At 35.7% G+C, this 13763-nt stretch overlaps 1 protein-coding gene across 1 annotated transcript in view; it reads left to right on the forward strand.

The window, feature by feature from the left end:
- The window catches only part of UGGT1 (UDP-glucose glycoprotein glucosyltransferase 1), a 110252-nt gene that overhangs the window by 21226 nt on the left and 75263 nt on the right, over positions 1–13763 (forward strand). The window contains exons 9-15 of the mRNA XM_065931991.1: positions 1787–1887; positions 2564–2663; positions 3962–4022; positions 6159–6250; positions 7413–7563; positions 9962–10081; positions 11186–11271. Coding sequence (XP_065788063.1) covers positions 1787–1887; positions 2564–2663; positions 3962–4022; positions 6159–6250; positions 7413–7563; positions 9962–10081; positions 11186–11271 — 711 coding nt within the window. The remainder of the gene's footprint in view (positions 1–1786; positions 1888–2563; positions 2664–3961; positions 4023–6158; positions 6251–7412; positions 7564–9961; positions 10082–11185; positions 11272–13763) is intronic.

Below are 13763 nucleotides of genomic sequence, written 5' to 3' on the forward strand. Positions count from 1 at the left end.
AAGCACATTATTCTTACATGATGCTGTGACTGCCTGCTTATGGCTTAAGTTGATTTCCCTTTTTGGACCTTGTAGTTGGTGGCATTAAAGTTACATTCCACTTTTTGATTCACGTAGTAGGAGAAATCTAATAATTTTATGTAATCTTTTCCTGAGAAAATCAAGTGTATTTTAACTTAAAGAGGTTATAGCTATTTTTCTTTGCTTGATTTTGTCTCTTAAAAAAAAATTGAAGTATAGTTGATTTACAATGTTGTGTTTATAACTATTTACTTATGCTCAGCATAGTTTGAAAAATTGCAAAAGAATTATAATAGGTATGGAAGATTTTATATGTTCATTTGAAATACATTTTATTGCAATTTGCTTTATATGAAAGAAGATAGAAAATGGCTTTTTGAAGAAAATTTCATTAACTGTTTTATGAGAGCACCTTAGAATTTTTTACCTGAAGAATCTTAGCTTTTATTTTAAATGTTGCAGCTATTTCTGATATGACTTCTCATTGTTCTGAGCCCTGAGTTCTGCTCAGGGCTGAGGGAAATCTTAATTAGGACATCTATAGTGTGCTTTTTTAAAAAATAAAAATAGTATATGTAGGTGTAGTTTCATATACTTTAGCTTTAACATTTGGTTGAGTAAAATGATGTAACTGAAGTTTAGCAGAGTTGATTTCATGTAGAGTGACTGCACATACTGAGTTCATCCTGTGCATATGTACGTTTCTTTGTGTTGAACACCAATTATGGCCTAATTAGTATGCAGTCAGGTTCCATTTTTATTGCATCCAGATTTCCATAATTCCTTTTCATATTCACGTTTTACGTTTGTTTTTTGGATAGCATTATGATTTCATGCATTTACAGCACAAAGGTGTTGTGTAGAATATTGAAGACATTTTCTTTTATGGACATTGAGAATAGTTATTTAGTTATTTAAAGTAATTGGCCCATTTTAACATACTTTTATCATGAAGAAAGGTTTGTAGTAACTCAAATGGATTGATTGGATGGTGAGTGATCTGAGTAAATGTTTTACTTTTGGCATGTTGTATTTAAGAAATTTTGAGTTATAATATTTAAAAACAATTAGTCTACTCCATCTGTTTTTCTGATCTAAATGATATATCTCTGCCTCTGAAAATTTGTTTTACTAACTTTAAACGGAAGGCAGTATATTTTGAGATAAAACTAAGCAAAATCCAGTTATTTTGGATAGCTTGAATTATATTCATGTGAGTAAAGGAATTATGGGCAGGTATTGAAAGTAATTCATTTTGGGACTGGCAGCAAGATATTTCCAGTTTTATTTTGAGAAATTAAAAAGATTCAGGAAAGGAGAATAATAGAATTGATTGTTGCTATCATACTTGCTTTTCTGTATGAAAAAAGCTGTGAATTGAGTTTTTTTCCCTTCAACATAATGCCTTCTTTTCCTTAAAGAAAAAGAAGAAATAAGTTGAGTAAAACACAGTGAATAGAGTTGAGGTCCTCTCTCTTCTGTACTCTCAGTCCCACTCCTCTGCTTCCCCTTAAAGAGAGAATCACTTTCGTAGTGATGCATTAAAATGCATTAAAATCTGTGTTTTTTTAAAAATCTGTGTTAGTTTTTAAATGAACTTATTAATTTTTTTAAGAAAGGTAGTTATACTTTAATATTTTTCCTATATTGTAGGATTTTTTTTACTATGTAGAGGGAAAAGTCATGAAGATAAATTTGAGGTCAACTTCTAATGCTTTGGGAAAGAAAAGACACATGAAAGGAATTGATTTTGTGTTTCTTTCAGAGACCTGCACCCTGACCTGAAGGGACAGTTGAAAGAACTAAGAAAGCATCTCGTTGAGAGCACCAATGAAATGGCACCTTTAAAAGTCTGGCAGTTGCAAGGTAATAAAAATGTAGAAGAATTGTTCTAAATTTTACGGTGTTAAAAAAGTTAGAATTTGTATTTGTTTGTATTTATTCACAGATTTTAAGGGTCATGTGATTTATTATGATTTATCAGAAATGGAAGGAAGTCCTTTTGTAGACAGATAACACTTAGCAGAATAATATATATTTATAGACGAGTACCAGATCTTTCTCTCTGTGACCAAATGTGTTAGTTTGTAAAACTAGAAACAAGCTTGTCAGAATCTTTGTGTTTCTGTATGTGTACATTTATTAAACAGTTGAATGCTAAAGGCATCTCAGTATGGCAGGCTGTGCTCTTCTGGTCCAAAGAACTATATATATCAAAGTTTTTTTCCCAAGATAATTTACTAAAATCTTTTGCTATACTTTGTGATATGTTGTAAATTCAGAAGAAGGAAAAGGATTTGGGATGATTAATCCTGTGCTAAATGTGTTGGTGTGTACCCTAGTGTTTATGCAGGCAGATCAAGGAACAGCTACAGTAAACACTCCAGGGGCCTGTGAACTGTGTAAAACCTGGATGTGCTCTGAAATGCTGGCATTCTAAGGCATTCTTAATTATCAAGAAAATAATTGGAAATAAGTGTTTTTTCCTATTTCTCATTGTGTTTGATTAATACACTTCAACTTCTGTTTGACGTTGTTGCAGATCTAAGTTTTCAGACTGCTGCACGAATCTTGGCTGCACCTATTGAGTTAGCTCTCGTAATTATGAAGGATCTCAGTCAAAATTTTCCTACCAAAGCCAGGTAACATAGAGTAATAAAGTTTTGAGACAGTCTTCTTTTTAACATATGTCTAATTATGTCCATGTTTATGCCATGTTGAAGTCACTAAAATATGAAAATGCTTAGAAAATTAAAGTTCTGTTGCTACCAGTACTGTAATACTAATGGTACCATCTTTTTAAGAAGGCACCCCTGCATCGTGTGGTTGAAGAGTAACTTTGCAAATAATCACGTTCTTCAGCAATAAAACAGAAATAACAGTACCTGCCTTTCAGGATTAGATGAGTTAACAAAATTTAATGTATGCAGACATAACTAATCTAGGGTCTGCTGTGGACTCTAGTGCTTTTCTTCCTAAACAATTTCATATGTATCATCTTAATCAATCTTGATGAAGGAAATGAATTATAGAGGCTGACTTGTTCATAGTGACTGATTAAGGTTTTGAATGCAGCTTTTCTGCATTGCTTTCAGTTGTATAAAGGTCCTCTACTTCTCATAAATATGAGGCAAACTTGTTTTAAAAGCCACATTTTTAGAAACTTAAATGATTGTCAGTCCTTTACTTGAGTAATTGAATGAGGTGTTTTAACTGAGATGCTTTTGTAAATAAGTTTGTTTACTTGGTTAGTCTTGGAAAACACTTAGACAGGACTTAAAAATCATGTAGTACATCCTTATTTAGTCATGTGTGCTGTTGACATGTGCGTGTGAAGTCACTTCAGTTGTGTCTGATTCTTTGTGACCCCGTGGACTGTAGTCCACCAGGCTTCTCTGTCCATGGTGATTCTCCACGCAAGCATACTGGAGTGGGTTGCCATGCCCTCCTCCAGGGGATCAAACCTGATCTCTTACCTCTCCTGTATTGGCAGGTGGGTTCTTTACTACTAGTGGCACCTGGGAAGCCCTGTTGAAGACATACATATGCTTAAAAAGGTTGAGCAGTCTGTAGCCTTAACTTATTTAACATTATCCTTTTATTCTATGAGCTGTAGAGATGATGTATAGGAATAGAGTTGCATATATTTAACTAAGTTCCTGGAAATAACTGCACTTGCATTAAAATCAACTATTATTATTACTTTTCCTTGGTTTTATATCTTCTGATAATGAACAATATACATATCTGAGAGGAGAAATTTATTTTATCAATTGTAAAGGTTTAGAGCTTTTTCCATTTAGTTTTTTTTTGTAATTGATTGAACAGTGTATTGTTTCATATAGGGAAATTGAAGTCATATATATCAAATACTGAGCTTCCCTGGTGGCTCAGAAGGTAAATACTAAACCAATCACTGATAATGTTTTTCTTTCCTTAGAGCAATAACAAAAACAGCTGTGAGTTCAGAACTTAGAGCTGAAGTGGAAGAGAATCAGAAGGTACTAACCAATGGAAAATAGTAGCCTTTCTAATTTGTATTATATCTTTAAAGATGCACAAACGTGAGTTAAATCAGTGACATTTAATGGTTTTACTCTTCTTTTATTAAAGATGATGGTATTTTGATTCATTTCTGGAATCTTTTTTATACTTTCCATTTTTAATCACAGTTGAATATGAATATAACTCAAAGCTTCAAATACTGTTATCAGTTTCTTTAGAAAAATAACATCCGCCCCTAACATGTCCCACTCCCTGTGTATCCCCCTTCCCAGAAGCATCTGCTTTCAACTCCTGATTTCTTTTGATATTTATCTCCAGATCCTAGCAAGCTTAAATTGGTACTTTCTCATTTTCCAGTCTCATAGATTGGCTTCTGTTACAATGGTGAGGTTTAACTTTCTTTCACCGCAGTCCCTCTCCTCCCACTGTCTACCAGTACTTCATACTGGCACTGTCCCTGTCTCTCTATTATCCCTGTAGTTTTGTCATGATTATATCAATTTTTGATCTGCTTTACTGTGGACTGGTTGTTCTTTGTGTCTAGTGTTGTGCTGTGATTAGTTACTCAGTAATGTTCGATTCTTTGCGACCCCATTGATTGTAGCCCACCAGGCTCCTCTCTCCTTGGGGATTCTTCAAGCAAGAATGCTGGAGTGGGTTGCCATGCCATCCTCTCTTTATGTCTAGTACATATCAGTTACCTTGGGACCTTCCTTTAACCTCTTTTGTTGGATCTCCTATCTCTTGGATTCCATGTCTTCTTTGATTTTGGTTTACTCCCTTATTTTGGTGCAGCAAATCATTCTTCATGAGAAGGGTTGTGTGTGAGGTAAATTCTAAGAAATCAGTTTTCCATTGTTTTTTTTGTGACTATGCTGTGTTGCATGGATCTTAGTACCCTGACAAGGGATCAAACCCGCACCTCCTGCAACGAAACGGCAGAGTCTTAACCACTGGACCGTCAGGGAAGTCCCTTCTGTTTCTGTTTTATCAGTAGCTTGGCTGGGTATAGAATTCTGGGTTGGAAGTTATTTAGAAGTTTGAAGGCATTGCTCCTTTGGACAGAAAGGAGATCAAACCAGGACATCCTAAATGAAATTAACCTTGAATGTTCATTGGAAGGACTGCTAAAGTTGACGCTCCAGTACTTTGGCCCCCTAATGTGAAGAACATTGGAAAAGACCCTGATGCTGGGAAAGATTGAAGGCAAAAGGAGAAGAGGGCAGCAGAGGATGAGATGGTTAGATGACATCACTGACTCAATAAACATTATGACCAAACTCTGTGAAATAGTAGAGGATGGAGGAGCCTAATATGCTACAGTCCATGGAGGTGCAAAGAGTTGGACACGAATTAGCGACTGAACAACAACAATGCCTTTTAAAAAAGTCTTTGTACTTTTTAGTGGTTTGTGGACCTTTTAAATCTGGAAAATCATTTCCTTTAGTTTTGGGAAATTTTCTGGACTTATTTCTTTGCATTTTGTCTTTTTGGTTTCTTTTTTCTAGAACTCCTATTTACTCTTAAGATGCTATACCTTCTTGAGTTGTTTGACCTAATTAAAAATCTTTTATTTCTTGTTTTCTAGTTCTTTTGTCTTTTATTTTTAAACTTTCTGGGATGGATTTTCAGACCATTTGTTGAGATTCTTTTCTTTAGTTGTCAAAATTTTAATGGGTTAGGCAGTTCTGAAGGCTGCAGTGGCTGTGTAGTCGTGTGTGTTCCACCATGACTGTGAGCATCAGTTGGAGGGCCCCCTAAAGACCAGGCCTTAGAGAGCTTGGGTGCATATAGGTGCTGCCCTTAGCTCAGCGACTCAGTATCTTGGTATGCCTTAGTTTGGAGGTTTAAGGGAGGTATAGGGTTTTGAAACCCTTTTGGATCAGATCCCTGGACTTCATCCAGAAGGCCAGCTGTTAGTGACTGCTGGCTCAACCTTGACTAGCATCACAGACAGGCAAGGGTAGCAGAAAAGTAAATCTCAGCACTTGACTTATTGAATACCCTCCCTACCCCAACATTGTAGGAAACAGTGTAATAATCATTGTCAATATTTGTACATAAAGCCAGAAATGTGGAAATTTTTGTTAAACATTCTCTTCCTACTCCTTAATAAATTTTTAATATTTCAGTATTTCAAGGGAACTTTAGGATTACAGCCTGGAGATTCAGCACTATTCATCAATGGACTTCACATTGATTTAGAGACACAAGATATATTCAGGTATGGATAAATATTTTTCACTCTGAAAAGTTTTAGTAATGTGTGGCTCCTTATGATATGTCCAGACTGTTGTCCCTCCTTGATGTGACATGTTGCAAAACCTGATGACTTATCAGCCCAGTGAATGCATTTAGGTAGTCCCTATTCTGGCTGGGATGGGCAGAATGATACTTGGCCATTTTTTATCATAATGTACATCTGATACCTTGGACATTTAAGGTCCAAGTGTCTATTATTTGAATAGCTATCTTTTTGTTGAAATGTGGTTTAGAATTAAATTTCTCTAAATTGTCCCCATGAATTTTGGGGTGGGTGGGTGGGTGTGGAAGACAAGTGGAATTCTGATTTTATCTTTGAAGTTAAAAGTGACATAGTTGACACTAAGGTTTTATAATAGTGAAAACAAAAGCTATGGTTGGTTAATGCTTCAGAAGAAGCAGTTTCCACAGTAAGATACTTTTCACGTTAATTTAATCAAGCTTTTATGTGCTTTCAGACCTAGTAAAAAATTGGTAAAGAACACATTAAAAGACTGCCCTTGTTTTATTTCATATTTAAAAAAACTTTAATTTTCCATACTATTACAAACTTTTTGTAAACACTTTTCAATAATGCAGAGATAAAGGAACTAAACAGTAAAGTCTTCATTTCATTTCATCTTATTTAATCTTCCTTACCCTGCAAACCTTTTAAGTTGGGTGTGAATTCCTCCAGACCTTTTTCTATGATCATATGTATGTGGGCCTTGTGGGAATTGATACTGATATTGAAATGTGTTATTTAGTATATTTTTTGGTGTTACTAAATTATTTTCAGATAGTTGTAGATTCGTGTACAGTTATAAGAAATATCACAGGGAGATTAGTGTTTTTAAAAACATACAGTGTAAAATCCAGATTTAGGATTATTTCTTCCTCAAAGTGTGTGTGTGTAGTTAATCTCTACACAATGTATACATTGGTAAGTATAAATAAGTATCAACCAAGAAGCAAGTCTTACCCACTTTGTTCTACATATTTGGACAACATGAAGCAAGGGAAGAACCTCCTCTTTTGATTTCTCAACTAGTGTGATGGGGCATTGAGTTTGAACTGATGAATTTTTTCATGGTGAGAATTTTTTTTTAGAGCCCCTTTTCCTAAATACTGTTTTTTTCCCCCAGTCTGTTTGACATATTGAGGAATGAAGCTCGAGTGATGGAGGGTCTACATAGACTGGGAATAGAAGGCCTTTCTCTGCATAATGTCTTGAAACTGAATATACAGCCCTCTGAGGCCGACTATGCTGTGGACATCAGGAGCCCTGCTATTTCGGTAGGTATTCCGTGAGTGTCCAGGGGGGGATTTGGCCAATTATTTTATTATGGATTTTGCATCTGTCTTCTATGAAAGATAAGTTATTCCTGTCATCTCTTTCATTGGCATCAAAGATTTGCAACACCTGCTTATATGGCATATGTGTGTATAATAAAGTAGGCTCTTAAATGCTCCAGAAAGTTGAGTCATTTGGTTTAATGTGGTTAAGACGGTGATTTTTCGAATTTTATATCTCCTTAGGAATCAGCTGAGCATCTCTTGGGAAAGTGTTTCGTTTTTTTAGTTGCATGCTGGTCTTATGTGATTTTGTTTAAAATATTATTTTAGCTACCAAGCCTCTTTAAGAAAAGACTTCAATACTGAATGATTTATGTAGATTAATATCTGCTGTATGATGTCTCTGGGCCTTTGTCTCCTCAGATTTAAGAGTCTAGAGGGATTAGAACTGCCTCGGGTAGTTGTGGTGAAAGTGACATAAGCAGTAGAGACGTACCCATACCTTTAGCTCTCCAGGCCCTTTCTCTTGGTGTCTGTCCTGCATTTAGTTTAGGGAAATTTTTTGGAAAGGGGAGTAATACAGAATGTAGATGTTTCCTACTTGAATTCTTTCTTGGTGTTATAACTGTTATGTTGATGAATACTATTACGTGATTTGTTTTTCTGTAGACTTTTTTTCATTACAGAGTAAAGATATTGATATAATTAACAATATAGGACCCATTGCCATACTTACTAAATGTTAGTTTAATCATTTCATGTTTTCTTGGAAGAAAAAAATGTTTTGGTCAAAGCCCTATTTATATCTCTTCCTAGTTCCACTCCTCTCCTCCCTGCAGATAATTCATCTTTTGAAGTGGGCATATATCCCCCCTGTCACTTATTTGATCATTTTCTTCCCTGTCATATGTTTTTAAAATTTTGAAAAATGCCATATCTCAGTATCCTTCATCAAATTAAAAAAAAATGAGTTACTCAGCAATTTTTTCAAGACTTATCTGCTTGATACATAAAGGTCTAGTTTATCATATCATCTTTTATATTTTTCTTATTTTTAAAAAATATCTTTTATAAATTCACAGTGTGGAGCTTAAGACGTACAAAAGAGTGTGTTTGTTGAAAAAACTCTTCATCGAGATGTCCAGTTTTTCTTCCTAGAAGCAACAGGCTTTATCAATTAATTGTATATCCTTCCAGAAATACTCTTTATTTACACGAACAAAGTATTATTCACATACTTTCCCACCCTGCTCTTTTGTACAGATATTATGTACCATTTAATTCATTCATTTTTGATGAATATTTAGTTGTTTCTAATTTTTTACTGTTTTGAGCAGTATTGTTATGGTCCTTTTATATCTCTCATTGTACATTTGAGAATTTAATATTTGGGATAGAGCTGCAGTACTTGGATAATAGCAAAAGTTTCATCTTTGAAGTGAAGTGAAGTGAAAGTTGCTCAGTCATGTCCAATTTCTTGTGACCCCATGGACTCTAGAGTCCATGGAATTCTCCAGGCCAGAATACTGGAGTGGGTAGCCTTGTGGGATAGATACCTAGAGCTGCAGTACTTAGTGGTAGGATAGTAACAAAAGTTTCATCTTTATTAGGTCATTTTCTCTAAAGTGACTGTTCCAGACTTCAGAATTGGATGAAAATGCCCATTGTTCTATATTTTTGCCTATTCTTGGATATCGACAATATGAGTGAAATTACATTGTGCTTATTAGTTTATATTTCTTGGATTACTAGTGAAGGTGTTTATCTTTTCTTGTGTTAATTGCGTATTTAAATTTCCTCTATAAATCCCTTATTCATATTTTTGACTCATTTCTATTTCTCATACATTTCTTGCCTTTTCAAATTGATTTGTTAGATTTCTGTAGATGTTCTTGACACTAGTCCTTTATTGATTTTGTAAGTTGCACACACCTCCTTATATTCTGTAGCTTGTATTTTAGTCACTTAAAAAAATTATTTATTGATTTATTTTTGGTGGTGCTGAGTCTTCATTGCTGTATGTGGCCTTTCTCTAGTTACCGAGAGCAGGGCTACTTCCGAGCTGCCGTGTGTGGGTGTCTCCTTGCAGTGGCTTCTCCTGTTGTGGGCACAGGCTCTACGCTTGTGGGCTTCAGCAGTTGTGGCACACAGGCTTAGCTGGCTCACAGCTTGTGGGATCTTCCTGGACTAGAGATTGAACCTGTGCTCTCTGCATTGGGGACATTACCACTGGACCACAGGGAAGTCCTAGTCATTCATTTTTCTACTTGATCTTTATATTTTTGAAAATGGTCTTTTCCTACGTGATTATTCTTGAAATAAAGTCTTACTGTTAGTTTTGCAAATTTCACTGGTGGTAACTAAAGTATATATGCCATGTGTGTTCTTTTATTTGTAGTGGATCAACAACCTGGAAGTTGACAGCAGATACAATTCATGGCCTTCTAGTCTACAAGAATTGCTTCGCCCCACCTTTCCTGGTGTAATCCGACAGATCAGGAAGAACTTGCACAACATGGTAAGTGAAACTTCTTTGCTGGACCATGATCTCTATTTCTCCCTTGCCTTCTTCCTTTTCTATCATATCTACAATGTTCACTTCTCTCCTTTACTAGTTGCTTCTCTGCCTTGCTCCCGCCCCCTACTCCCACCACTAAATATGCTCTCTTTCTAGCTCTATGTTCAAACGGAAAGGGTTTGGAAATGTATTCATTGATTGTAGGGCTGTAAAATGTCCGCATATAAGGGATGCTCCTCATCTTTAAGTTGAAAGTTTAGATTGTCTTGAGTTTTAAGATAGTTTAGATTGTCTTGAGTTTTAAGATAGTTTTCCTTTTTCATTCAGAAGATAAATATATCAAACATTTTTCTTAAATAGCTTAATCCCTAAAATTTGATAGTTCATTCTCTTAAACAAATCTTTGCCAGCTCCTACTTTTTATCCTTATTCCACTGCTTTAGAGAGATAGAGGTTCTTAGTTGGCCCTCTTTCCCCATCTCATGTCTTTCTCTTCCCTCATGCAGCTCCTGAAGAGACTGGGCAGGTGAGGGCCGAGGTTGGCTTCCTCAGAACTTTTCAGGGAAACCATCTTCTGTACTTCCGTCACTCTTAAAACCCCCTTTTCTCCTTCCTAGTCAAAATTTTAGTCTTTTTTTTTTCTTGGAATATGAAATAATTTATTAAATGAGAACTTTATTTGATTCAGTGAGATAGCTATTAGTTTTTAAAGCACATCATGAGAGCTTAATACATGATACCTGTTATTGTGGTCAAAAAATTGGGTTCTGTCCTTTGAAATGTATACCCAAGAAACTAATCTCTGTTTTCTAAAGTGGAAGGATTAATAAAATATGTATTGTTAAGTAGTGAAGAATAGAAATAAGGCATCTGGATGTAGTTTTCATGTTAGCATAAGATCACGAGAAAATCATTTAGTCTTTGAGTACCATGTTCTTTGAATACAGAGGGAGGATAACTGCTATTTGTATAATTTCTTTTTTATAAGGTTCAAAAGTAGCTGGAGAGAAATGGCCAACCCAATAAAAAGACCAAGGCATTTTTACTGACCCAGTGATATTTGAATAAATGTCATTTCATGTTTTCCTTTCCCTCTTCCTATAGGTTTTCATAGTTGATCCTACTCACGAAAGCACTGCAGAGTTGATTAACACAGCTGAGATGTTCCTCAGTAATCATATACCACTAAGGTAACATCATTGTTGATTTGATAATACAACAGTTGAGGTTTTGTTTGTCATTCTTAAATGCAAATCTGGTACTACTGAACTTTAGGATAATTAATTGTAGGGATCATTAATGACAGTTTTATCTTTAGCTCAGTATGAAGCCACTGTATTTTGGGGTAGAGAACTTGACGAATAGAATCTTATTGTCATTGAGTTATTAGTAAATAGCCCATGTAAAAATAGCATGTGATTTCAGTTTATTTTCCAATGGAAGGGAATTTTCCTACAGCAGTGTCCACATCACAAAGCCTACCTCCACTTTTGGCAGAGATAAGAAGCTTTGCCAAGAACTTTTGTTAGATTCAGAACTAAATGTATACATAGCTTTTTATAGATGCAAACAGACACATTTATTTTACTAAATAGATTTTACCAAACCTGCCAGCAGAGTATTAAATGGCTGAGTCTCCACTGTGCCTTTTAAGAACAGTGTTTTCAGGTTTTACATATAAAGGTTAAGGTATTTTCACTCACATTCTAAATAATATCTGATAATTTTATGAGTTGATATAAGTTGAATTCTTAGAAAACATGGAAATAAAGAAGAAAAGAGTGCTTTAGTAAACAAATGTTATTGTGTGTTCCATACTCAGCACTGAGCTAAATGCTGTGAGTGGTATATAAGGCACATTTCTACCCTCTTGGAAAAAATACAGTGCCTACTTCCTATAAGATACTTGATTAAGTGCTGAGTTATATCCTTACTAGTTATAAGTTCTTTGGAATTTCCGGGAAACAAAAGACTATAGACAGATATTTGGGAAGGACAGAGGTTTCATGGCAAAGTTGGATTTAAGTAGACTTTGAAGAAAAAGGTGGGTTTTCATTGGTGGAAAAGCAGAGGTTTTGAGTTTAATGAAATTTTTAATGTAAACATGAATACTGCCTGGCTCAGTGGCGGATTACAGCCAGAGCTATATTTGATTAAAAGGGAAATATAAGAGTAGTCATGTATGGATGTGAGAGTTGGACTGTAAAGAAAGCTGAGCACTGAAGAATTGATGCTTTTGAACTGTGGTGTTGGAGAAGACTCTTGAGAGTTCCTTGGACAGCAAGGAGATCCAACCAGTCCATCCTAAAGGAGATCAGTCCTGGGTGTTCATTGGAAGGACTGATGCTGAAGCTGAAACTCCAATACTTTGGCCCCCTGATGCGAAGAACTGACTCATTAAAGACCCTGATGCTAGGAAAGGTTGAAGGCGGGAGGAGAAGGGGATGTCAGAGGATGAGAGGGTTGGATGGCATCACTGACTCAATGGACATGAGTTTGAGTGGGCTCGGAGTTGGAGATGGACTGGGAGGCCTGGTGTGCTACGGTTCATGGGGTCGCAAAGAGTCGGACATGGCTGAGCGACTGAACTGACTGATAAGAGCAAAAAGAAGTTGGCTCATGGCACACAGTAGGCACTAGTTAAAAATTTACTGAATTGGATTGAGAGACAGGAACAAGGAATATGGTCTTCGGATGACAAGGGTAGATAAGAAGAAGGCACTGACCTCACAGGCCTGTTGTGAAGAGTCGGGGGAGAGGCAAACCAGCAGTTGTTTTCCTTTGTTGCATTGATGTGGTGGCTGGGTTCTTGGCAGTTCAATGAGGAGAGGAGAGAACAAATCTGAGAGCCTTCTTGCTGGTCCTTGATGAGGGACTGGGCCTGGAAGATCCCAAAGTCTGAATCTGGGGTCTTAGTTAACAGAATGACTCTAATGCCCTTTTTAGAAATTGAACACCTGGGAAAGGGAAGTATTGCTACTTTGTGAGGAGATAATTGGGTTCTCTCCCTTATTTTTATTTTCATAAAAATAATATTTAGGTCCTTCCTGCCTGGAGCTTACTCATGGGATTTCTGTCATAAGAGAGATTAAAAAAAAAACAACAAAGACAATTTTTAATCTAAAAAACAAACCCTCTCAACCACCTTATCTTTGGATACACAAAATTTCCACATACATTCTGAGAGCATGATGTTTGAAATATGTTTATATTTTCTTCTATTTAAGCTGTACTTTAAAAAAAATGAATAGACTTTGTGTATTTTTTAGAGCAGTGTTGATTAAAGAACTGATGTTGCTGCATTCTTATTAATGAAAGTCCATAGTTTATATCCGGGTTTACTGTTTGTGTTGTACATTTTGGGAATTTTTACAAATGTGTAATGACATGTCTCCACCATTATTTTGCAACAGTATCATAGATTAGTTTCACTGCCCTAAAAATCTCTTTTGTGTCACCTGTTCGTTCCTCTCTACCTCTCTCCCAACCCCTGCCCACAACTGATCTTGTTACTCTCTCTGTAGTTTTTGTCTTTTCCTGAATCATAATGTATAAAACATTTTCAGATTGGCTTCTTTCACTTAGCAGTACAGTATGCTTTTAAGTTTTGTCCATGCTTTTTTGTGACTTGATACCTCATTTCTTTTTATCACTGAGTAATATTCCATTATATGGATGTCCT

This window comes from Muntiacus reevesi, chromosome 3 (assembly GCF_963930625.1).
Source record: "Muntiacus reevesi chromosome 3, mMunRee1.1, whole genome shotgun sequence".
Lineage (NCBI taxonomy): Eukaryota > Metazoa > Chordata > Mammalia > Artiodactyla > Cervidae > Muntiacus > Muntiacus reevesi.